Source organism: Girardinichthys multiradiatus, chromosome 24 (assembly GCF_021462225.1).
Source record: "Girardinichthys multiradiatus isolate DD_20200921_A chromosome 24, DD_fGirMul_XY1, whole genome shotgun sequence".
NCBI lineage: Eukaryota > Metazoa > Chordata > Actinopteri > Cyprinodontiformes > Goodeidae > Girardinichthys > Girardinichthys multiradiatus.
Window position 1 is genome coordinate 18,355,916 of NC_061816.1, and position 27,442 is coordinate 18,383,357.

Below are 27,442 nucleotides of genomic sequence, written 5' to 3' on the forward strand. Positions count from 1 at the left end.
GAAATAGAGTATGAAAGAACGTCCATCTGTCCGTCCATCCATCCATCTTTTTGTTCATTCATCCTCATTATGTGTGTTTTTTTTCAGATTTTTTTCTGGCACCAAACACCAACTGAAAGCCTGATTCAATATTTGTCAGAAAATCCTTATTTTTTCATTTTATTTAAATGTTAATTGCATATTTTTGCAAGAATTTTACATTTTATAGAGAACGTGTGAAATACATTTAGCAAAATATTTGTTTCAAGGAAACAACCACAACGGTGTTAAAATACAGGGGTCAAAAATGTTATGTTTGGCATCAAAGTTGCAATAGAGATCAATAGTGTTTTTGTTCAGTTTCATTTTTTGCGGTAATTTAATCAACATAAGAGATTCATTTTGCATGCATACAAAAACAGATGACACCTTCAACAGCAGTTGACTGTTTCAATGTTTTACACTTTATTTCATTTTTTTTTTTTTTTGCCCATCTAAGTTGCATTGCTACAGACATTATGTTGCACCAGAATTACAAAAGGTATGCTGGGCACACTAGCAACATTGTGCATCAGCAGAAAACACTGTTCCAGTAATAATGTATTATGGTAGAAGCATCATAATCCTTGGTTGTTTTTCTTCAGATGAAACTTTTTTTGGTAGTTTTTTTGGTCAAGGTGAATGAAATCATTCCAAAAATCCAAAACAATTTTGACCTAAAACTTGGGTTTTCTGGAAGAAAGTTGTAGAAGAAGGGATAAGTCAGTTTTCTCCATCACAGTCCATATCCAAATCAGCAACAGTTTTGGAACTAACCAGAGTCCAGAAATAAAACTTGGCAAAAAAATAAAAAAAAATCTGCACAAGAGATGATACATTTGGGAAAATTTGCATGGAAGAGTCGACAAATATCACCAGCTCAAGTTAATGGATGCTAACAAACTGCTATTAAGACAGAGTGATGAAATTTAAATCAGAAGCCCTTTCAGCAAAGTATTAGTTTTGTGGCGTCCAAACTTATGCAACAAGATTAATCTTCTCCTTTTTTAAATTTTTTTCCCCCTCTAACAGATTTGTTCGTATTTTCGTATAGTTATATAGGATATATGTTACGTCGTGGTGTGACTTTTTAAATCGTAATAAATGGAATTTCAATAGTGTTCTGTATGCTTTTTAGATCCTTTTCACCTAATATAACTCCTTTAATTCTCTTACAGCTTTTGGTTTGGGTTTGACAGGCAAAGCTTGTTAGTTGCCCCCCACCCCCGGCCTCTCTCTATCTCTCTCACTCCCTCTCTCCCCTTACTGGCGTGAGCGCATGCGCACTGGGGAGCGCACTGGTCAGTCTGAGAAGCAGCTGTTCGGGGCTGGTGAAATTCCAACATGGCAGTGGTCGTGGTCAGTGTTTCCTGCGTTAACTTGGGATGGTTTCAGCTCCAGCGCAGCCCGGCTTAACCTCGACACCCGGCAGTAGCCCCTCCTCGGGATCGATGCGACCCCAACCCACCCCTGCGTGAGGGGTCAACCTGTCGCCGAATAAGAACAAATATTTATAAAAAGGAGGAAAACACACAGGTAAGGGAGGACGGTCCGGCTAGGCATCCGCTGCGGCTGCAATTAGAACAGGGAAGCGAGCGCGCGTCTAAAGAGAGACTAGAAGCGGGGTGCGCACGCGACTTAATTCGGAATAACGCACGTGCGGTTAGCTATTTAAGAAGTTTCCACGTGCCTCAGGTGCGCTAAATGCTTGTATTTTTTTTTCTTTCTTCCTTTTTTTAAAGGGGTTAACCTGTGCCGCGGCTAAATTGGAGGACATAGACGTCTAGACTTGCTGGCCGTGTTCTGTGTGTGTGTGTGTGTGTGTGTGTGTGTGTCGGCTGCGCAGCTCGCTCACACCGGACTTAAAAGAAGGGGATAAATATCTCTTAAGTTGTGTTTGGCAACAGAGGCTAGACCTGCGTCCATGAGGCTGCAGCTGCTGCGGCGCGGTCACAACAAGTTGCACCGCTCTCTCCGCATCAAGTCTGGGCATTTTGAGGGCGTCATGGGTAGATTTAACTCCAACCTGCGCCGCACCAGTTGATTTCATTTTTCCTCCTTCGCCGCTACCTGCTATCCCGGGCTCCTGTGTCTAATCAGATGTATGTAGGTTAGGTGCCTCCTGTTGAGTTGCAAGGGCCCACTTCATACAGGGCTGCAGCTAAAACAGTAAATAAATGTATAGATTTTACCCCTTATTTATTTTTAATTACGCATTCTTTGTTGTTTTGTCTTGAAATTAATTCTAGTGGTCTTCTTTTTTACAGCACGACATGATCAGCAGCAGCAGCGTCTATGGTAAGGATGATCATTTAATTCTTTACTTGTTTTTGTTAAATTGTATAAAAATGTGTGACTTCTCAGCTGTAAGAAAAAAAGATTTTTTTTCCACTCATAGTATTTATAGAAAAATGTATTCCGGCCATACAGGCTTAGGTTGTGGACAAATCTTTTAATTAATAATTGGTGGCTACAGTATGTGTGCTGCTTTTACATTTCAGATGGCAGTTTACAGTTTGCTCATTTTTTTTTTTTTTTTTTATAAAGAAGAAAGCCTGTTTTGGGAAATTGGACACTTTTTTTTTTTTCAAATCCTCACACCTGGATGTAAAAAGAGATATTTCGCTTCATTATTGTTTCAAATCATCTAAATTACTTATACCAGGTGAATTGCATTGAAAGAGGCCTTGGTCTCTGCAAAGAATTTAAATTTAATCTGTTTTATTTCACTCAGCCTTTGCTCACTTATCATTCAAAACAATGGAGGATTAGTAGTAACATTTACAAATCAGATTGCAGGTGCAACATTCTATAGAAATCTGTATAATTATTACCCGTAGATATTTTGTGTGTGCGCTTCTAAAGAATCTTGTTGATGCTTTTGATCCGGCCGCGCTGCCCGCCTGATAGTGAGACTGCTGTACTTTTGGTTTGCAGCAGCTATTAGCTGGGACTCGACCTCTCACCTTTGATCTCACTTTCTCTGCACACACAAACATATTTATTTGCTTCTTGACACACGGTCTCTCTTGCTCGCACCTGCTGCTGCGCTCCTGTTTGTGTGTTGCACCTAAGCAGCACCACATTTCCCGCACTGCATGGTCGTCCTCGCACTCTTTATGGAAAGCCGAAAAGGTGCCATTTATGGGCTTGTTTTCTTTTAAGCTTGAAAAATAGCATAATCTTCAGGGTATGAGAAATCAACAGGTTAATGGTGAATGATTAAAACTGTTGCTGTGGAAATGTATATGGAGGTGTTGGAGATTTCTGAGATGCAGGATTTAAAAAAAAATAAATTTAATTGTTTGCAAGATTTGCATGGTCTGGTTTCAGATACCAAGGTGTTAACATGTTCTTACCATTCCTGCAATTTAAAGTCATTTTAATGAGATGCCAGTAAGCTGGAATGACTATAGTTTCTGTGCACTGCAGATCAGCTGGATAAGAGAAGCCTACTACACTTTTTCCTTACGTAGAAGGGAGAAAAGTTTGGCTGTTTGTAAATATTACTGGTTGCGACAAACGTAGACAGACATGGAGTGGAAGCTAGAAACATGGAAGTGGCAGCATCATGCTGTGGGGCTGCCATGGATTACTTGGCTAGCCATGAGCAGCATGTCATGTATTTGTCAAGTAGCTGATTGTGTTTATTGTATATTTTTGCTTGATACCAAAATATCCCCCAAAAAAATGTTAATTTATTATTATTGTAAAAATCAATATTTTTATATCAGCCGCTTTATTGTAAATGAAAGCAGTCAGATCATGTTGTACATTTTGTTTCTCAAATATTGGGTGAATATTTTCACTTAATTTTATAAGACCATGAGAATCTCATACCAGGCCATGACTAGTGGGGTACAACAGGCTTTTACGTGAATAATCAGATTTCAGTTTGTTCCTTTAACTTTGACCCTCCTTAGCTCAAGATCTTACATCTGCTGTGTGCGAGTGTAACACTGACAGTGGCAATAATCCCCGTCATTATACGAATAACGTATTGCCTCACATCTCTGGCAAACCTCCAGTACAGTTAATAGGGACAGAGGGGATAATAGGGAGTGAAGAAAAAGTGCTGCCTTTATTTATCTAAATGCAGACCCTCAAATGAACAGAGAGAGCCGGGCTGCCGCGAGGGTGCCTCAGCTTCTCCCAGAGGGGCCGTATAAATAAATTATCCTGACACTTTCTATCACTCCGTAATGTTTACCATTAAAAGCTGTTTCACCATCCCGGAGTCACTGGTGTGCGATGTCGCCAGCCCCGCGGGACTTGTGGCAGTCGTGGGGAAATATTGTGTTTTAGTTTATTTTTTATTTTTTGACACACACACACACTGATAGAAGTGAAGCCTCGTCTGTGTCCGTATCAGTGGATTTCACCCGCCTTAGCATCCTGACAAAGGGCCCCTTCAAACGAGATCCAGGCAGGGTTGTCATCTTTTAACAAATATGTTAAGTGTTATCTTTTGTGCTCTCGGCTTCCCGAGCCGAACCCGGACCCCATGGGAGCCCGGCGCATGCAAATAGAACAAATCCCTCTCGGAGCTGTCTGTCTGTTTCACTCTCCTCCATCTCCCCCACCTTCCCCCTCCTTGATTCCCCATCTTTTTTTTTTCCTCCATGTTTGCTCGACAGTGTGTCAGCCTGTCTTGTCTCCTCGATGTTTCCCTCTTTGTCCACTTATTTCCTCCTCTCTCCGTCCCAGAAGACAGAGCCTGGGCTTTGTGTCAGCTAACTGTAGCGAGGCTTGCCGTTAGCCCCCTCCTCAATGATCTAAGTTCTCTTTTCCAGAGATGGCAAGCAGCTGTCGGTAACACCACTGCTTTTGCTTCTTCGTAGATGAGCAAACGCCAGTTCCAGAAAATCCTTGACACCATGATCCTCTCTGCTTCCCCCTCTCTCCTCGCAACGCTCCTTGGGTTTTATTTAGTTTCCTGTGTGTTTGTTTGTCATGACAGGCTCTTTTTTTCCCTTCTTTTTAAACCATTTCCACACAGTTCTCTGATTTCGATTCATTCCTCCTTCACCTCTCTCTCTTAGTGCTGACAGGTCAAAATCTGATGGCTGTACTTAAAGCTCAGGGTATCTGCACCAGTCTGAGTCCAGGATAAAATAATGCTGTCAGCTTACCTTGGAGCTCCATGCAACCTCTGATGATTGGTGCCAAGATAACGCTTTTATACTTGAGAAATCTGGCCATTTTTATTGAAATACAGCTATAAGAATTTCCAAAAACAGAGGAAAAATTGTGAAAAGGATTTAAAAAAAGAAAAAGAAAAAAAAAAGGAAGCAGAACTGCAGTCAGTCGAGATTTCTATAATTTTGATTGAAATAAAATGGATCTGAGATCACCAGATTCCTACATTTTTTTCTCCATCCTGCTTCCCAACCACAAAATGAATTCCCATGTTAATTTCCAGCAATAAAACCATTATCTGCCTCTCTTTGAACTCCTGATTCCTTCCGAAAGGTTTGAAGTTTCCCGTTTTATGTAACGTGTAAATTTTGTAGGGTTTTAATGAAGTCAAAGCCGTGGATATTTTTTTTTCCTCCCTCCTTCCATCTTTTGCGAAGGGCTGCCCTCTTTTCTGAATTTTAAACAGACCCCCGCTCACCTCCCTTTTACTCTTCAGCAGCAGTCTTCGGATTCCCTGGTAGATATTAAAACATTTAGCTGGTGAAAGTGTTAAATATGCTAAAATGTTTAAGAAAGAAAAAAATCTTACACATTGGAATATTTCACGCCATGACTCCTCAATAGACATGGCAGCAAAGAGCTTTATCCTTTACAATGTGGCTTAAAATGAGAAGGTGCCGTTTCTAATTAGGTTATTGCCATGCAGTTAAATTATGCATTGATATGCGTAGGAGCTCGCCAGTCATTTGGCCTGACCACAGAAGAGGCCGTCGAGTCTTTTCTCTTTTTTTTAAAGAGGATGTACAGGAAAAGACAGAAAGCAAGAAAAGAGATGAGTTTAATCTCTGCAGCTTTTAGCAGCTTTGGAATATGTGATGAACAGCAAGCTTCGGGGACATGGTGGCTGTCTGCCGATGCCCCCACTCGCATCTGATGCTCAGTTTTAATATCCTGATTAGCGTGTAAAGAGGGAAAACTTGTGCGAGTGGTACAGTAAGCTGGTCACTCTTCTCTTTCTCGCTGTTTTTACAGCTAAAGAGTTTGTTTTTGGCTTGATGAACATCGGCAGATTGTTCTTGTGGATTTGTGTGCTTGATTGAACCTGAACGGGTGCCTTTTTTGGCTATTTTCGGTTGGCCAATCATTGTTTCGTCTAAAACTCACACAAAACTTTAAGTGTTGTTGGGTGATAGACTTCTTGATGTTGAAGACTTCTCTATGTTTTTAACAAGACAGTTTTGACACATTGTAATCCCTTTGTCTTTCCTACATTATAAATAAAACCACTTTTCTCTGTTCATCCACATTGCACGGAAGGCAAAGTTGTCTTTTTTATGTATTATCAACTGTATTTTTCTCAGGACGAAGGTCATTTAAAGTCGAGGATGGCATTGTCAGAGAAGTTAGTTTTATTGAATTTAAACTACAAAAAACATCAACCAGTCTTTAAATTTGATTAGTTTTGCTTCATAGATGACTTTGAATAAGAAGCAATCAGTTCTTAAAAGTAGTTTATTTTACTTATCCATTACCTAACTTCCATCTATCTTAAAGTATTATTCTTACACATGGACAAATTAAATTCTCTCAATATAACTTTGTTAAACATACTACTTTATTACACAGAAATTTCAAGAGAAATGTCAAAATTGATCATATCTAAATGTTTACATCTAAAACAGAACAGCTACAGCTTTCCTCACTGCTTTAAAAATGTATTACTGTACTAATAATGTTACCTCTAATATTTATTTATTTTGATGCTAAGCATGAATATAAAGTCTGCTCCGAGTGTTAAAACAGCATTGCATTAAAAAGGGTGGCATCTCCGCAGCATGATGCTACAACCACAGTGTTTTTTACCGCATGTGGAAAATCTTCCAAACAGCAGAATTTGACTCTCTTGCATGCTGTCTTTCAGCCTTCTGACTGGCAGTGCACAGAAACAAGTTGGAGAGGGGCATTTTCGTATTACACCATGCTCCGTAAAGTTAGAGAAAACTCCAGTCAGTGCTGCATTTTCTCTGGCTCATTGAAAGAAATCAAGAAACGGTATGATTGAAAAAGTTTTACCGTTATGAAACTATACCTGCTTCAAACCTTGGCAAACTGTGATCCCATTAACCAACCTATGCCTAGGCTCTGCAATGACAATGCTTTGCTGCATATAGGCTGCAACAGACCATCCAAATTGCAATCTTTTGCATTTTTCAAACAAAACATTTCAAAACTGAGGATATTTTGAAATAGAGCAGAATAGCCTGAGAAATATAATTTTTCCATTTTTAATGATTCACAATCTCTATAGTCCTGAAGCCAGTCCTTTTGGGAAAGAGAGGCGTTAGTATTCATACATGTAATTATGTTGTTGCGCTATGTAAGTGTGTGTGTGTGTGTGTGTGTGTGTGTGATGGGCAAGTTTCCCCACAGGAAACAGGCGAGAGCATTAGGATGTTGCTTGTATGACTCCACTGGCAGGACGGACACATGTGGTACATAGCTAATGATAGCACGCAGCGCATAATGAGATCCTACTCTCTGTCTGTCTCCTCTACCTGGCATCATGCATTAACCATACAAGAGGAAGAGGAGGCACGCATGGTATTGACTTTTGAGTGGGTGTCTGCTTGTCCGTTGCTGGGTTTGGTTTAGCACTTGGAGGTCAGCATGGCTGCAAGCGCCGCGCATTTATAACAAGTTATTTTTTCTTTTTTGGTTGTGTTTTCTAGTTTTATTTATGCATCTATTTATTTCTGTCTCTCCTCATCTACACCTCCTGCGCTCTGTTAAATGGTTGTAAATTGATTTTGGATGCGATGCAATGTGTACACTTAGCAAGCCAAATGGGTTCAGTTTGCGGGTTATTTTGTGTGGTCGGAAGATTATGTTATTAATGTATTCCTCACACTGTAATCCACAATACGTTGTGTGAAAGAGGGGAGGCACTGGTAGCGGTTCATCTTCTTACCCAGTAACATATATTTATCCTCTTCACTACACAATCCTTTAGGCTGCTCAAATCCCCCAGGGGGTCCCAATGACATCCCTACTAATGTGTGCTTTGGAAACCGAGTGCTATTGTATCCCTTAAATCTCACAAAGCACTGTATGATTTGCCCATTGTCGCTAAATCGCTTTGCTTGTGCCAAGTACTTGCATCTCACAGAGGCTTAATGCTTTGAGGGTTTCAGGGACAGTTTCGAGTTCCTCTTTTGTTGCTTTCGGGGAAAAGTGCCAAGACTGCTGCGCTGAATATTGTTTTGAGTACGAGGGAGGGAGGAGAAGGAGGGCCACTGCCAAGCGATTGCATTGAGCCCCGTGAATGGGCCATTCATATTTAGGAGAATCACCCAGATGCCATATTGTTGGCTCAACAACGCTAAATATTCTCCAACAAGGATCGGATTGTAACAGGTTTTTGAATTGTGAAATTGTAGAAAAAGGATGTTGGAGGAACTGGGTGGAGGGAAATAAACCCTCTATCGGAAAAGGGTAAAAAGTAAAGTAGAGACCTTTTTTTTTGTGCAACAGTGTTCTTTTTGGGACAAATGTTTTTGTTTAAGAAGCAGAGACATGGGCCAGTATGAGACTCTCACAGTATGATTAGCTGGATTAAAAATAGAGTATAAACAGGTAATTTAAAAACAAAAATATATAACATGAGATAATTGATTTTATTTGAAAAGGTTATTCATGCTTCTTCTAAAATAACCTATTGACTGAAAGAATTATCAATTCAACCTTTATTCTAATCTCTATATAGACTGAAGCAAAAATATAAAATATACACAGTGTATATTTTACACTGCGACCCTCCCCACTTGCTGCAACATGATGGCAACAAAGGTGGAAGGGGGCAGCTCTGCATCACTCTATGCTCCATACAGCAGGACACTTTCTACGGTCTAAAGTCATTTTTATGAGACACCAGAGAAAAAGACCTGAGTGACCTGTAACCTGACCTGTAACCTGAGTTACTTTTTAAAGACTTTAGCTTTTCCCTCCTCGATGTGCCGCTGCACACTTCCTGTCAGCTAGCTTAAAGAAGGCAGCTATGCTTATTTGTCACTTACAAAAAAGAAAAATTCCGCTGTAAAAAAACAAAAAAATCACTATGAGGAAGCTAAAGAAACATGGTGGTGGAAGCATAATGCTGTGGGGATGCCCTTATAAAGTTAAAGATGAGCAGCATGCCTGTTAAATAGTCTACAATAAATAAAAGAAATAAAACTAAATAAATGGTATAAGTAATGTTTTATACTGTAATTATGTTATTTTAGAAGCAGTAGGGACACTTAAATATGACGATACTGTGAAAATCAGGTATTTTTTTACACAATACTTACATGACTATTTTCCAATTTTTATTTTTAGGCTGATTTGTGGAGGGTGTCGCCATACATTAGAGGTATAGGTCCTGTGTAAGTGTAGACAGGACTCTAGGCAGACTCTAGACACAAATGTCAGGCTGTATCTCCTAGTAAAATAACAGAAATGAGGGTGTGTCGCCAACCTTTGTGACGTCGAGGTACGGGTGAGATCTGACACCCGGCTCAGCAAGCTGGGACAATATAAAGTTTACGGTGTTTTCTTGAAAACCAAGGCCATGTTAAGCAACCCTAAAGTAGCCACAATACTGTCTCGGAACTGCTCTTGAGATCTTGGCAAAATGTCATTGTGTTCCTTTATGTCTTGCATACACTGGGTATTAATCATGGCTGGATCTGCACCTGAGAGGCTGATCAAATTTATTGTTTGGCTGCACGGGACAGTAATGGGTGTTTAATTACTCAATAAAAGCCCTTTTATAGATTCCCAGGCCTCCTGTGTGTTGAGCAAATGGTATTGATCTGTCTCCGGGCTGCAACACGATAGCCTGTGAAGGAGAATTAGAGCCGCTAGCCTGCTACTTTTCTCATTCATTAGTTGCATTAGCCAGAGGGTGGTTAATACACGGCGTTGTTGTTAATACCAACGTCTCGCAGGCTTTTTTTGTGTTGTAAAGCTCTCTGCAGCTCATTTAGGCAAAAATAGATTAGATGAGTGATAATGTTGTGAAAAGTGATTAAATAATTTCCTGGAGAGTCATTTTCTGTAAACTGTGCTGTCAGTACAGGTTTGTCCCTGCAGTAACTACCGTGCAATCCACATGACTAAATGCGACAATGCCCTTTACCTGAGCTGTGAGCTATATTAGTTGGGCTGCCTTCTAGTCTGCATGTTTAATCCCACCACTTCCCCTCCCTCTAATCTGTAATCTGACTGCTCCGCCTCCTCCTCTTTCTCCTCATAAACCTAATTTTGGAGCTCTGTCCTCCGGCTCAACTTGCAGTCTCAACTCTTACAAGCAGAAAAAAGCCGAGTGATAATGACAGCCAGCCTTGGTGTGTTTCCTTGTGTTCGTTTTTTTTTTTTTTTTTTGTTGTCTGTGTATTTATTAAAACAGACAATTGTTCTACTCGTATTGCAGGTCTGCATGGTGCTTACTTTGTCCTGTTGGTATTTTTATTTTTTTTGCCTAACTGCATCTGCCTTGCATCCATTGTTCTTTTATGTTCAGAGCACATTGCTTCCTCTGTGAACCAGCCCCACTCCTCTTGATGCACAGCGAAACCACTGCAACATCTCCCTTGATGTGCCTATATCAAATGAACGTGGCCTATTACAGACGTGGCGGAGTCAGTTGGGTGGCTTTGTGGACAAAAAAAGGGCCCACAAGGGACCATGAAAGAGACATTGTCTGACACAGACCATACAGTTGCTTTGTAGATAAATGGATTTTCATGCTTATCAAGTGGGACAGTAACATGAGTGAAAACTGTGGAGAATGTGGAATTATACTCTCTGTTCGCTTGTACACATGGAGAACCGGAGCTTTAAGAGTGTGTGGTCTCGCTTTGTTTTGGAGTACGTTTTTATTTTGTGCTGGCTGCTAAAATCAAATGCTGTTAACGCACATCGTGCTTTGACTAAATAATCCTGAAACATCTGCTGCATATCATACGTTAGTTTGCAGGTCTATGTGGATCTTGAGTTCTTTCAGTATCATTGTATAGAAAGAGAAAGGAAATAAAGCAAACAAGATAACTGATCACAGTAACAAATGTAGCTTGCTTTTAATACCAGCTTGTTTATTAATCCCAAGTGGATAGCTTAATTAAATCTGTAAAAGTGTGACTGAAACAAAGTGAGAACATAATGTCGAAGAATATAAATAAACTCCCACTGTTTTAATTTCCAGATGAAAATAAAAAGCTAATTAGCAAGTCAAAGCCTGGCTAATTAGATTGTTAAACCAAAAAAGGCCAGTTTTGGTTTTTTGAAGTTTGGTGTGTTGAAACGTTTTGATTAAGAGTGTTTTGATATATTTACATAAAGTAACACTTTTCTTGATAACAATAATTTGGGAATATTTATCAACCACAAGATTTTAAGCCTTATTTTCTACATTTGGCTCTGATGAATAGGATATTTACTCTTGATGGTTATTATTATTATTATAATACAATAAAATTACTACAACGTACATACAATATAAATATGTATTTATCTTAATTTCTAGTTTTTTACAAACAGCTCTTACTCCACATTAGCAACATAAACAATGTAGCATCTTCAAGCAAATTAAGACAACTACAGTCTGTTAAAATATGAAATTCTGAGGTAATTTATGTATATAATTTATATTAAAAACTGCGAAAAGTTATGATCCCAAAAAGTTAATTTCAAAGACTTTTCAGAAACTGTCATGAAATGTTCAAGAAGTGGTCTTAGATAAATAAACTTTTTATGCGGGGGACAATAAATGTTAGTTATTTGACTTGTAAAAGTCACTTTATTCAGCAATATTCTACATTTTGTAATGTAGAATACATTTGTACCCTAAAAACAACAAGATATAATTTTACAACATTTTAAAGAAAACGGTTAAATTATGAAATTAAGATAAAAAAAATTCCAATTTTTGCTCAGGCTAATTCAGCATGTGCTCACACATCAAATCTGTTCATTTATTGTGTATAAATTCTTTTAAAACAGAAACTAAAAACTGTTTGGTCTATTAAACTCGTGCTCTGGAAATTGCAAAAGCAAATGAAAAAGCTATTTTTAACGGGATAGTGCAGCTAGTAGCGTAATCGCCAATCAAACGGTTAGAGATGCTGATGATGATATACTAATTCAGTCGTTGATCCGGAGTGTGCTGACAACATCAGCGCAGTCTTTCACAGGAACCACCGCTCCAAAGAGTCATCGAGTTGGACTGATTTGTCCGACGTCATCCCTTTTTAAAACACGAAGATCACGGTCCTGTCTCAAGCCGTCAAGACGAAGCTAGCTAGCCTGGCACCCAGTTTGTGTGGTTCTCTTTCTTTGGACATGGCTGAGCTGCAGCTTAACGTCTCCAGACTAAATAGTGTGCCATATAGAGCTTAGAGTATTCATGTGCACTAGTACAAATTATGCAGCAACACGTGATCAGGAGCCTGCTATTTCTTTACTATTTTTGGAAAATGAGGGAATTCATCAAAGTAAGTGCAGCTGTTCTGTGAAGGCCTCAGAGGTTTTTGAGATAACATTTTTAAAACAAACAGGGACACAGCAGGACAGGTCAGAGAGAAAGCTGTGGAGAAGTTTAAAGCAGGATCAGGTTTTAAAACAATATCTGAGGCTTTAAACATTTTAGGGATCACTGTTCAATCCATCATCGGAAAATGGAAGAAGCCACGTTTGCAGGAGAGCAGTGGTAACTCTGGAGAAGCTGCAGGGATTCACAGCTCAGGTGGGCGAATCTGTTGACAGGAAAACTTGGTCGTGCACTCCACAAATCTGGCCTTTTTCTAGAAGAGTGGCAAGAAGGAAGTTTGCCACAAGCCCCTCAGGGAACATTCGATAAGTGGGAAAAAAAAGTGCTTTGTTCAGATATGTCCAAAATTGAATGTTTAAGCCTTAATGCAAAACACCATATGTAGCAGATAGCAAACACTGCACATAACCCTGAAAACACCATCAACGGTGAAACATAGTGAGTGCATCATTATGCTGTTGCATTTATTTTTAGCAGGGACAAAGCAGCTGGTCAGAGTTGATGGGAACATAAAGCTAAATACAGGAAAACCCTGGAGGAAAACCTGAGGCTGCTAATGACCGAAGTCTGGTGTGGAGGTTCGCCTTCCAACGGGATAACAACCCTAAACATGCAGCCAGAGCTACAATGGAATGAAATAGATCAAAGCACATTTGTTTTTTAGAATGGCCCAGTTAAAGTCCAGCGCTAAATCCAATTGGAAATTTTTAGCACCACCTAAAAGTTGACGTTCACAGACACACTCCATGGCAGGGACATATTCCAAAAGGGTTGCAGCTGTAACAAAGATTTTATTTTCTTATTCATGTTAACATCAAAACAATTTAGGAAAACAAGGTTTTTAATAAAACTAAAAGTATCTTTTTCCTTTCACTTTAAGCAAGCTGCCACTTTTTTCTAATGTCTCATAAAATTTGAATAAATCATATTGATGTTTGTGGTTAAGAAAAAAAATCAAAAGTTCAAGGAGTGTGAATAATTTTGGCACTTTGTATATTTACCTATACTACAGTGTTATTAAAAGCATGGACCGTCAGTTATCACTACAGAATTTGTGGTTTTAATTAGCAATGTTACTTTAATCAGCATTTCTGTTTGCTAATGTTGACCTTTCTGGGTACAGAATCATTTTGCATGTACAAAAAAAAGAAACGAGCCTGAGCAAAGCTAGCCAGGCTACAGAAAGAATTAACCTCTGGTCCCAAACATATCTAGAAATATGCAAGCTTGCCCACACACAGCCACACATTAAACACTGTTCACATTCTGTTGCCTGTGGGGCGCGAATGAGAAGCGATGTCTACTCGATGCAGAGCCAGTGATCTAGGTAATCTGCTTGTGCTATGGGACAGGTCTATTGGTCCACAAATCAATTGGCTTCATGTCCGTACCATTAGGCTAACATGGTGCTGCTGAGGCGCTGAGAGCAGTAAACAGCCTGTTTAATTCCCCTGGACACAGGCCAAGTGGATACTCCTCCTGCTTCCTCCTGATCCCTTTGCTTTTCTTTCCTTTTTCCACCCCTCATTCTATCATCCTCTTACACTCCTTCCTCCTCTCCACTTCAGTCAATGCGGTTATTCTCAGTGGACGAGTGCTTACAGGAATATTGCTTGGAGGGATTGTGTGAGTGTATGTGTGTGTAAAGAGGAAAGATTTTGGCCAATGAACCCTTGTTGTGCTCTGTCCTCCAGTACTGTGTCTATACTGAGTAAGTGATCCCTTGGGATGCAGAACACACATCCAGCATCCCTCCCTATCTCTCCTTCTGTGTCTCCATCTCCCTATCACTGTATGTGTTTGTCCGAGCCTTTGTTTCTATCGGTATATCTGCTTGGCATTCTGTTTCTGTCTCTATTTCTCTTCTCTTTATATATTTCCTACACATTGTGTTTTTCTCTCTAGCTCCAGACAGAGACGGAAAACAAGTAAAGTAATGCGAAGGGGCTGCATCAAACACAAACACTCTCACGACTACAAAATGCAAATTTACATTTGGGCAACAAGAAGCTTAAAGTGCACAGCTAAACCAAATAAAACATCCGTGTCCCCTTGTCCGCTCTTGGTGTTTTCCCTGTATGGCTGTGATTAATGACTTAGCTTGTATAACGTCAGCTGGTCAATTTAAGCTCTTCTATGTTTTGCTGTGCATATATTTTGCAGCTGATCTGCCACAGTGTGTTGACTGAGCTAGTGTGTCTTGACAGATGTGTGTTTGGCAGGAGCGACTCTAGTTGGTCATATTTGCTGCTCAGTGTTGCAGATTGACCAATGAGGGAAGAGGTCTGTAGCAATGTCTAACTTTTGAAGGGAGTAACAACCTAATGTGGGGCTCCAAATTGTGGTTATTCAATGATACGTGTTTGAATCAGGACTGCACCATGTTAAGATATTTATTTGCAAAATCGATTTTGATTACAAAACAACCCACATTTTTCCTGACTTGTTTGTTTCTTAACCAGAACACAGTGTTCCCACCTCTCTGTTAGTTTTAGTGTGCCGGCCTTTAAAAATATAGATCAAGTGTGGGTGTCAAGGGCAGTTAGTCCATTCCATTGGCCTAATATATGATCAATGTGTGAATGCAGAAAAAAATCCAGCCAAACACTGTTCAGCAGGCCCTTCTGCTGTTGGAATATTGCACACACTGACAATCTGATGACTGTTACGTATCACAGTGTCGTATATTGTGCAGCTCTACTGCACAGTGGAGTTTGACCAAATTATCTGCACCCAAACCTTCCTTCAAAGCTTCACAAGAAGAGCCTTAGACATGTGCTTGGAATATCAAACGTCACAGTTTAAAGTTTATTAAAATAGATTGCGGGATTTCCTTTGCTTGTAAAAACAGCAGGTTGAGTTATGTGTTCATGTCCTAAAATGTTTTCTTATTCAGTCTTAAAGACCACCAATAAATAACCTAGAATCTGTGCTTTGTGGATGATGAGCAATGCAGTGCAGATATAAATAAATTGGTTATATTTGTTTATTTAATGTTGCAGCAGTTGGAGTAGTTGTAAAACCGTGGCCTCCATACAGATTTCATGTCATGACTACTGTGTACAAATTCATCATTGTTTGGAAAAAGATTTTTATTTTAATGCTATTTGTAGTCACTGCCATATACCAACCCTCGTACATCTCCTGTATTACATCATATCTTTTATAAGTCCGAGAAATTGTGTGATATTTTTGGCTCAGAGCTGCTCAGACCAAATGAAATTCACGCCGATGCATAACAGGTTAGTCTTGGGTTAACAATACAGGCTGGACTGAGCGTCGGCATCATTTGAAGTTCTGCTGACCGGTAAAGTCTAACAAATGACAGTGTGAAAATTTGTATTGAGGTTCCAGCTTTGCCATAACGTTTCCCAGTTGCTAGGAGACGCTGCAACCCTTGGACACATCTGGCCAGCTGTTAGCACAGGTTGTTGACAACAGTCGGGGCATCTAAGCGGCTTGATATTGTTTACAAAATGACAGTGTTTTTAGACTGAATGTCAATCAGCTTGCTGATAGCGATGTATAAGGTTTTCAATGCTAGAAGTAAAGAAGAAATAAGTGTGATCACTACCAGTTTTTCTATTTTTATGTGGGGGGGGGGAATATAAGAAGTCTCCAAAATGTAAATATTAGAGCTTGAATTTCTGTCTGTTCTGTTAGTTCTTAACTCCTCAGCCTTGACTCATCTCCCCTTTGGGACCTCTGCAGAGGAACAAAATTCATCTCGGAACAGGCCAGCACAGTCAGTTGTTATCTTATGTCCTAACTCCTCTCTTTAATAAATACAACCTTTTTTCCTGCATGCACTTTTCCTCCAACTTACTACCTGATCATATTCTGATCTTCTTTCCGGTGCACAGTATGCCTATTAAGAGTCAAGGTTCAGTCAGAGAAGCAGCACAGAACAATACATTACAGAAGGTACCAGTCGGCTTAACAAAAAGCACACTACATTGTACAACATCAGGCTTTACACATCCACACTGTTATCAGAGTCCTGGGACATGAGGGAAATTGCAAAATAGTATTAAAATCAGATTTACTTTTACTTCTGTGTGGAGAAAGCCTTCTCTCCTGAAGGGATATGTTGCTGTTGTAGTCTATAATGGGTCTGACTTGGCTACTACCCTTTACCCTATTGGCACACCCAAATCTGGATTTGTAGTGAGAAAATTGTTTTGAAAACATGAATAAATGTGATTTAAGTTTTTTAAAGCTAAAAAAATGGTCTGAATTTATAACATTATATTATCTGTTATTAACCCACATCATCCTCACTACTGTGTCATTTCTATCATCACATTGTCCCTGTCCCTCCTCCTAGGTTTTAGAATACTGGTCATAAGATGTATATCAGGTGTGGGCATCAAATAAACTAAACACCATATATTATCTATATTAGTTGCAGGGAGTTTTAACCCTTTTCAGGATGATAGATGTCAATTATTGTTTTCCTTATCTTTGACAGGAATAATACTTTTTGAGGTATTTTAGCCAACTTCATGTTGTCAGACAGGTTCTCTTTAATGCATGGCACCTGAAGACGGTATGCTGTGGACACTCCTATTAACGTAATGCTTTTTTCAAACTATTGTGGAAAATATTTTTTGGTCAATTTTGAAATCAGTTATTCAAAATCATGACTCCTTGAGTTTGAATAAACAATGTATGTATTGCACCTGAACTGTGAATTACCTTGAACACAAGCATTTCCCTGATATGTTCTTGTTAATCTTCCCTAAAAATAACCGACAAATTATTTATTTAAATATAACATTAACAATTTCTGGAAAACAAAATACTGAGCTGAAAAGTTCTGTCAGAGCTGCAAAAAATATCAATATCTTTAAAAATATAATTAAGTGCAATTTTAGAGCTAGTATTGCACTACGTAATCTAACTGGTGTCCTGAAGTAGCATTTTCAAGCTGTTCTTTGTTGTATTATTTTGTTTGGTTTTTATGGTCAGTATTTATGTTTGAATGACTTGACTGCAGATATGTGAAGTCAGGGAAATACAATCTATTGCCAAAACATATCACACATTCTTGGGTAATAGATCACTCTGTTTGAATTTCAGTCAGCTGTCCAGATTTGTTGTGTTACTGAGTGGTGCAGACACCACTGAGTAGTGAATGCTGTGTTTTAAATCTGCATCTGTGTCTTTAAATCTAAAATGTTCCAAAACAAATGAAATGACTCCCTTTGTTTGTTTGCTGATTTCTGCTGCAACTGCTGCTCATTTTGCCCCTTTGCCATTATCATACCTTTTACAGATTTGGTCGTTGCATGGACGAGTTTTTCCAGGTACAAAATGGCGCCACACCGGGATGTTTCTTAGCCCTAAGCAGGTCATTTTATCCCTCCTTCTCCTTTTTATTTTATTTCGGATGACTTTTCAGAACAGCACCACACAAGACATCAGGTAGCTGACAAAAAAGCATTCTTTTTATAAAGTTAAATAATATATATATTTCTTTTTGATGATGACATTCTTGTTATTATTTAAGGCCAAAATTGAAATTGAAGGGCAAAAACATAGGGGAATGTTGCATTGCATTGTTGCAGGAAAGTCTGCTCACTCATGAATTTTCTTTGGTATCTGATTAAAGGGACTTTAAAAACATCTGCTTTTGAAGGGAATGTGGGAGGCTGTGGGGCTTGTTGATGATGGAAAAATTCTAAACACAATTGAATTAATGGAACATGAAAGACTGACATTTTCCCCGATCTCTTCTCAGTTTGGTTTTAAACTATAGAACCTACAAGAAGCTACAGAAAAGCTGTTATTTTTATTTGTAATGGTTTCTGTGGCACTAGTGGCCTCAGTTGATGAGTTGCTGGACAGGAAGGAGGATAGAGAGACGGGGAAGACATGCAGCAAATGGCTCAGGGCCGGGAATCGAACCGGGACAACTGCGTTGAAGATTGTGAAGAAGATATGTGTCTGCATATGATGCAGCTGCTCTACCACGGAACCATGGGGCACCGTTTAAATTTTTCTTTTTAAATACATTCAGTAAAAATTGACCAAAAATGTACTTCCTTCTGCTAACTGTGAGGAGATCGTCCAGTAGAGGCTTTGCACCTGCCTGATTGACTTGCAGTCTGGACACGGGAGAAAGCGCACCCAGATCCAGCTGAGAGGAGACTGCTGTGTGAGGACTCAACCATCTGTGAGATCTTTGGGATGGGAGGGTGCTTAGCAGCTTGTTTAGAAGACTAAAGATGATGCATGCTTTCACAAGTTTACATAGATTTCCATTTTTTTCTTTCTTTGGCATCATTTGTTGACTATAGGGATTTTGCTAGTCTCTCTGAAATAATGGAGTTGTAATGGTTTATCTTTAAATGAAAAATTAAAGGATGTGCACTTCAGCCTATAACTTTTCAATCTATGTAACTAAATGTACAATAAAATAAATGATATAAATGTTATAGTTGTAATAAAGCAGTAATATTCAATTATGTTATTACAGCAGTAGTAGGAATAATAGTAGCTTTTCTGTTTTACATTTCTGCTTAAAATGTTTAAGCAAATACTTTGAAACGGGTTTTTTCTCGTGCAATGAGACACCCATCTGGGTGCGAGCATAGTTACATTGTTAGCTTTGCTGTTTTGCTTCACCAGAATATGACTAGTTTTTCCCAAGCATTGCCTCACCGAGCTTGTTTCATACATGGTAGCTGAGTCCATGGCAGGACAGAGGGCTTTTATTTACTAGAAGGAAATTCTGTGTGTTTCTCATTTCCTCGTGAGCACAGCGAGCAGTGGTTGTCGCTTTAGCCCGTAAAATCAGCAGGAGGGCGATGAATCGAGAAACATGTGCATGCAGCGAACGGTCCTGCTGCCATGTTCACCGCCCCTGAATGTGATTACAGCTACTGATCGATAGAGAATGACACGATGCTGCTGGATGTCACCTAAAGTAAGAGAGTGTATGTGTGGGTGCCTCAGAAACAGAGGATACACAAAAGGAGAGAGAGGGCGGTGCATTTGAGCCCATATGTTAGTGTGTGTTGGTCCATATGCTGGTGTCCGTGTGTGTGCATGCCCATGTTGTCCGCCTGCCTGTGTGTGTGCATGTTAAACCTAGATCCAGCGCGGTAATGTGAGATCAGACGTAGCCTGTTAGCCAGAGCCTTACATCTGCTGTCAACCACTCGCTCTAACTCTGTTAAGGACATTATTGATTGCTCATTATTACCCCGTTCCCTGAAAGATGAGCGTCCCCTATGATCACATTAAATCTCTCCCTTGTCCAATTCTCCTGAGATGCCTTCTGCTCATCGGTGCCCATCAAATTTCTCCTCTGAGATCTGATATCAAGCAGCCTGAAGTTCTTTATTGTCTTTGCAGTCTGTTTGATTTATTCCTAATAACTGTCTTATTTTCTTTCTTATTGTTTTTTTCTACAGATTCAGCTTAGCTAATTGATCTCTTTAGTCTGTGTAATGGAAATCAGCAAAAATAGAGGAGCAACATTAGAAATTATTTGTTTTCTTTTCATTTGTGGAAAAATATGCTCAAGGTTTTCATGTTAACTTTATGATCCTTGTTTAATGTCTTCATTGCTAACAAGAGGAGCTGACAAGAAAGTCATCAAGGTGCTTTATTTATCAGTTCGTCTATGTTTTATCTAAAAGAACCAGCATTCAGCTCTAAAAGGGTCGTCCCAAAACTAAATTTAAATTTAAAGCCCTTTCTGGTGTCATTGTTGCTGACGATAAACAGTTGTTGAAGGTGTCAGGCGTCCGCCGGTCCCAGTAAAGTTTAGGACTGCTGAAATCCAGCCCTCAGCGAGAGGCCATCTCATCGGCCCCCGCCATCCCCATGAATAATGCAGAGCTATCGACTGTGTCAGTTGAGCACGAGGAGACGCGGCGGCAGCCAGCTTTGTATTCATCTGCCGAAGCTGACTGGATGCCCTCACTTTGAGACAAACTGCTGGCAGACTGCTCGGACTTGAACAGACAGGACACGAATCTGCTCATAGGAGATGAGCGCCGCGGTTTGTGTGGAGGCAATATGCATCCCAAGAAAACCAAGTGTTCTTTTGAAGGCAGAAATGTGTCCATAAATCTGTTTGCCTGCTTTCATGAACATTTCCAGTCCTCAGCTATGAAAGAGATGTTAATCAGTCTACAGCATGTGCGTGCTGTGTCTGTGTGTGTATGAGTCCTCTAGCAGGCTCCTGCAGAGAGTTCTAGTCAGAATCTCCTGCCCCCACGACATGACCAGTTCAGTCTCAATGCCACCAATCGATGGTCGTATTGATCTGCTGTTTGACTGTTTAGACAACCTGTGTGAATTCCAACATATTGCAAGCCACAGTGGATTTAAAGATGAACGTGCAGTCTTCACTAACACATGTCCACATATGCACTATCTTGGTTCCAAAAAGTGTTAAAAATGTTCCATCATACCCTCGGTATGATGTTGAACTGTGTTCCTCTATCAACCTATTGCAACACACTGCTGGTCAGCTGGCTCAAGAAAGCTCTTGAACTTTTTCCCTCTACCTAAAAGAACAACATTTAGTTGTCTGAAAATATTTCTGGTCTTAAAAAATGTGGACGATCTTGCATGAGAAGAAGCTGCACAGTATGTCACAATATCAGTAGGTACAACAACGAGATTGCAAAAGACTACTTGGACGCAATATTTTGGTAGGATATATTTTATGTAACTTGTATGCAAATTCTGCATACCAGTAATATATCATTTCTGTTTGAAAGACATTCACCGCCCTGGATACCCACACGTAATATATACCTTTACTGGGCGAGATGCTAGAGCTCTGAAACAGTGGAGGAGACACTGTGATGAAGGAAAGCAAAGGGAAAATGTGGGTTAAATAATAATATCACAGTATTCAGCAATTGTATAACAATTACATGTTTTCCTTGGTGTCATGCAGCCCTAGTGTGGGAAAGAAAAAAACACGGGGGTGGATGTATGATGTTTGGGGATTAGGTAATGCCGTGTTAAAGCTACACTTGTCAAGCTATAACTGACATCTGTTAAACAGCCAACTGAAGGTTATACCAGGGCCGAACGACAAAAAGGTAAAAGGCTATCAAAATAACTACAAACAAATCTTAAAGATAATTTGGTTTAACTTTAATCAGGATGTATTTTCACAGCAGGGGAAATAAGGGTGGCTGTTTGATAAATAAAAGCTGATCAAGATAAAGTTTCTTAAGTTTTATTATAATTCCATGATACTATAAAATGGTATTCTTACTGAAGGGTATGAGTACCTCGTACTGAGCTATGTCTATCACACACTAGCACATCCTCTTTCTGATAGGTCTAGGGCTCCCCTTTTACCGATGCACATGTGAGCTCAGATGGACACTAATTAGGAGCTTACAGAGTTTCACTCTAACTCTGTAACCTAACTTAAAATGCACTCAGTTTCCTCGAAAATACCTTGGAGAAAAACGTGATTTATAGAAAACATGTATAAATGTTTGGTGGCGGCCACAGAACTCATTCTCTTGTGTCCAATAATGTATTTTAGAGAATAGCATAACAAATGGATTGCTGCTAATAATTTTATCCATAGTCTAAAGCACAAATCAAGAATTACATCTGCATAATTTTAGTTTTCCATTAAACATGTTAACTTTGCAGTATTAGAGATATACTGATCAGTGTTTCGTGTTCAAAATACTTTTTAGCCTCCCTGCCATGATTGCTCATCGTTTGTGTAGCCTAAAAAGCCCCTAAGCTTTTCTTTACTTGAAAGAAAGAAAATTTTAGCTGTTTGTAAATAGTCTGTGTTTTCAGCGAACAGAAATATCATGGTGTGGGAACTAGAAAAACACTGTGGTGGCAGCATCATGCTTTGGGGATGCCAACCATCACTCTTATGAGCTAATAGTGCTTTAAAACTAGTTTGGAAGCGTGTCTGTTAGGCAGCTGACCGCAGGTTAGCGATTGGAGCATATACCCTAACTAATTAAGCAACTATTTTTGACTGTAATTATAAATTTTATATTGTTTTAGCATCAGTAGGAATAATTATTGTTTTTCCGTTTTCTAAATAAAAGCAGTTGGATCACGTTTGACATTTAAGTTTGACATTTTTATGTAAAACGGTTTTATTCAAATTTATCATACTTTAAGATTCTCAATATTGCTCAGGCCTAATTAATTATGCTCAAGTGTAGTTTTACTATATAAAAGCTCAGAGCATGCTGTGCTTTTAATTTGAGAACTAAGAAGGGAACCAAATTCTCCTGAGTATGTGAATTTGCATGGGCTGAACTTGATACTGGGTCGATGTGCATTACACAAAATGTTGTTTGTTCTTGGCCAAACTAGTCCGAAGTTTTCTTTATTTGATTCTTGAAACACGCATGGAGGATCCAGCAAGTTCCAGGGCTGGAGGTGGAAGTTATCCCTGCAGGCCCTCAGTAATTCACTCACTAAGTCTGCATGTACGCGCACACAGACATGCAACTTCTCGGCCGGGCGTTAATCTCCTCCAACTGCTGTGGATCTCTAATCTCCCTTGCTTGCCAGGTGTTTAATTGGCTGCAAAATCCATCTTAACAAGTTGTTGAAGCTTTTTTCATTTGTGACCAAAATAAAGTTTTACTTTCCTGCTTCGAGTGGAACTTAACAACGTTCCTTTAAACATGAACAGAGCAGCCACAGTTTGAGAGGTTTGCTTAGTCTAAAGAGTCAGACCACTGTCTGGAATGTCCAGTCTGCCGGGTTCCTACGCTTTTTTAATGTCTTAAATATAGAGTTCTTTGATCTTTCTTTTGCCAAATTCAAAAGTATAAAGACAATAATTAAATACAATCTGAATTCATCTTGGATATATTTCTACAGAGGGAGGAAGATAGGGGAGGGAAGAAAACAATGAAAGGAGGAAAAGGATGAAGAAACATGAACAATGAAGGAACGAAACAGAAACAAAAGGAAGAAAAGAACAAATTAAGGAAAAGAGGTAGGATGAATGATGAATGGATGAACGGAGTGATTGGTGGGGCTCATCAGTGACGCAGGGTTAAGGCGCGTGACTTGTACGGAGACCTTAGTCCTTAACACAGCCGTCACAGGTTTGAGTCCCAGCCCGTTGACAGTTGCTGCATGTCTTCCACCTCTCTCCACCTCATTTTCTGTAGCTCCCTTTCAGAAAAAAATGGAAAAATAAAGGCCACTAGTGCCTAAAAAAATAAACAGAATTATTGGCAGATTGAGAGATAAAGAGATACAAATGGTAGACAACAGAGAAAAGGTCATTGAATACAAATATTTCCGGTTATTACCCTACTTATCCAGACCTGGAAAGTACTCAATTCCAGACTTTTCCAGACTGCATAGGAACCCTGCATCTGAGTGTGCCCTCTATGCCACCAGCACACAAACACACAAATAAGCCCACTGCAGACAGACATAAATGAATCCACAGATGGTGGCTCTCCGGCAGTCACTCCTGGACTGTCTGTCTACTTGCCAGCAATGATGACACACACGCTTGCGCACACACACACGCGCTCACAGATGCCTGGCGGCCACAAACAGTGATGCATCATTGAGCATCGGCTGGTTTTTCTCTTAACTGCTGAGGGGAAATCAGTGTGGTGTTAAGTAACCGTTCATGTGGAGCCGAGACCACACACAAATAAACATGGCACCTACACTTCTAAAAATACATTCACTGCCCTCTAGAATAGTATAATATAGAGCTGTAAAAAGTATTTACCCCCTTGCAAAATTATTCTATTTTAAAATCAGACAAAGATGAACTGAGTCAATGTCAAAAGCAGTTTTCAAATGATCTCATTTATTAGAGGAAAAAGTCTATCCAAACCAACTTGGCTCCATGTGAAAAAATCATCAACCTTGCCTCCTAGATCATGAATTAAATTTGATCAACCACAATTATTTAAAAACTGAGTTAATGTTAAAAAAAAATTACTTCTGTTTTCACACTTCATAAAGAAAATGCTATCTCAAAAATTATTTATTCCCCCTCTAATCTGTGCAAAATCTTTATTGGCATTATAGCAATCAAACCCTTCTTATTACCAATGACCAGCTTTTTTCATGTTTTTGCATGATGATTTATGCTGATGAGCTCCAAGTCTTTGAGTTTGAAAGGCCTCCTTGTCATCAATGTAATTGAATAAATGTTAGAGCTCACTCCAAAATGGTATTATTACTTCCAGTCAAAAAACAGTTGGTAAAATTAAAAGATTACTCAAAACCTAAATCTGCCAGTGGTTTGAGGAATGTTGGGCTTACCCTTGAATAGATACCGTCTCATTGGAAATGGGCTAAAAGATCTAAAAAAAAAAGCAACACATTAAGGCAAAGACATTGCAGGACAGATGAGAAACACAATTATCTAACAGTCTGGAATAAGTTACAGAGCCCTTTCTTTTGGTCTGCTGCAAACCACAGTGAGTGCCATTGTCCACAAATGGAGCAACCATGGAAAATTACTTCAAGACCTCATCGAAAACTTATCAAGGAGGTTACAAAAGAACAATTTAAAACTCTGCAGGCCTTACTGGCCTCAGTTGAGTTTTATTTTCATGATTCAACAATAAAAAAAAGAGACTGGGCAAAAGTAACCTCTGTGGGAGATTTCCAAGGTCAAAACCACTGCTAAACAAAAGGAACAAAGGCCTGTCTCACAACTGCAAATGGTGGTGGAAGTGTGATGGTCTGGCTGCTTCAGGATCTAAATGGCTTGCTGTAATTGATAGAATCATAAATTCTGCTCTGCAGCAGAAAACCCTGAAAGAGTTTGCCTGGCTATCAGTTGGAGACCTTAATCGCAACCGTGTCCGACATATGCAGCAGGACAATGATAAGAAGCACACTAGTTGCTGCAAAGTGTGGGACAGCCGGTTATTAGCTATAAGGGGCATTTACTTTTTCATATTTCCCTATTATAAATACAAAAGGTGGTTGTTAAATCATTTTTAACTTTAGGATTATATGTTGTGCCTAAAATTAAAACTTGTTTGGTCTAAAACATACAAGTGTGACAGAAAAGTAAAACAAACTGAAGAAATCTCCATGGTGATACTTTTTCACAGCACCGTTTGATTGAATAAAGTGAAAGTTTGCCCACTCACCAGACTCATGTTTGTGCTGCCCACTTCTTCTCAATAAGTGATCATTAATATGTTAATACACCTCTAGTGTCACTATTTCATCCCAGTGACAAATATCTCTTTCAAACTAACTTGGATTGTGATATATTCATTTGTTGATGCATTGTTAATGCCTCCACTCTGGTTTAGAGCGTGCTGTGTAGGTAATCGCCCACTCTGGGGCTGCTGCGCCGCAGTTTGTGATGTGGATCTTTCTGAGGATTGCATTTGAATAATGAGGGAGGCTGGAGCGTTTCTCTTGTGCAGAGTGTCTCAGCGCAGCCGCTGTAAGTGACCTCTGAATAGTTGTTTTGGATTAGCCATCAAAGTCTTCTCTCGAAGTGGCCAATAGACAGGTACTTCCAGAAATGAGTCACTTGAAAATGATCATTGCCGCCGTTGCTGTATAAGATAATGGATAACTATTACACTCCATTTTCCCCCAGCTCCTCACCCACACAACGCCTGCTCTTGAAATATGATGCATCCACTGTGCTTAGTGAGCACTTAATGTCCAAAAGCACCGTGTTTGTTGAGATTTACAACTGCGCCGGCTGGAGGGGGTAGAAGAAAGAGTATGTCGTCGGCGTATAATGTTGTTCGCTCAATAATTATCTCATTTTATTTACGAAGACAGACAACTTTAGACGAGGTTAGAGGCTTCCTCTCTATTATCTCCACCTGCCTCCCCACCAACTTAAATGATGCCCTTCATGTCGAGGACTTTCCAAAGTTTCCACACAGGAAAAAGGAGGGAGTAGAGATGAAAAAATTACACCCTGGCTCTCTTCAATTGGAAGTCGGATCAATGTCATTTCTAAAAGGATTAGACCTCCTCTCAGAAATCTATTTTAATTACTGAACACAGGTAAACAAAGTAGTGTTGGTTTGCAGGTATGGATCTGGGCGTCAGAGGGGTATTGATAGTGTGTGGCCCCATGTTAACCTCAGTGCCGCTTTGAAAGATCCCGCTTGTTCCACCTTGAGTGAAAGTAGAGGAGGACTTTTTGTGGGGAATACCGATGTAGCAGTAGAAATGTCCCTGCTGTCACCAGTAAAAATACTGCAGCCACGAGGGAAAACGGTTAACTGTTGCTGGCAGAAAGAGGAAACTACTGGATCAGTAGCTGTTTTGTGAAATTTCTTCAAGCTGTCATTGCAAAAGTAGCAGGGAGAGATGTTGCAGATGTCCATGGTTTGCACCCAGTGTTGCCTGCTAAACATTTTGACCTTTTTTTTGAATGTGGTAAATTATTTTCTTTAGAACTACTTAGAAACTTTTAGTAATGTATGCCTCACAGTGCCTTCCAAAAGTACTCACACTTTCATGTAGAATTTTTTATGATAGACATAATTGTGAAGTGGAAATAAAATTATGGGTTTTCAATTTCTTTTACAGATAAAAATCTAAAAACTGACTTCTGCATCTGTTTCCAGCTGCATTTACTCCGGTACCCCTTAATAAAATCCAGTGCAACTTCTATGGAGGAGCAGCAAGAACGCCAGTATTGATAGAGAACTATAAAAGATCCTTTTCATAGTTTTAAAATGGTCAAACTTTGCAGACAAA

General features: G+C 39.5%; 1 protein-coding gene across 6 annotated transcripts in view; it reads left to right on the forward strand.

The window, feature by feature from the left end:
• The first annotated feature begins 626 nt into the window (after positions 1-626).
• Positions 627-27,442, forward strand: part of LOC124861245 (fidgetin-like) — a 42,824-nt gene continuing 16,008 nt past the window's right edge. The window contains exons 1-3 of one of the 6 annotated variants that reach the window (XM_047354800.1): positions 627-1,554; positions 2,286-2,316; positions 18,021-18,095. Coding sequence is in view for 4 of the 6 variants with exons in the window: in XM_047354795.1 (XP_047210751.1) it covers positions 2,292-2,316 (25 nt within the window). In the remaining 2 variants the exon portion in view is untranslated. Of the gene's footprint in view, positions 1,555-1,623; positions 2,198-2,285; positions 2,317-18,020; positions 18,096-27,442 lie in introns of those variants that run through there. The other 5 variants (XM_047354801.1, XM_047354795.1, XM_047354796.1 and 2 more) reach the window with 5 other exon arrangements.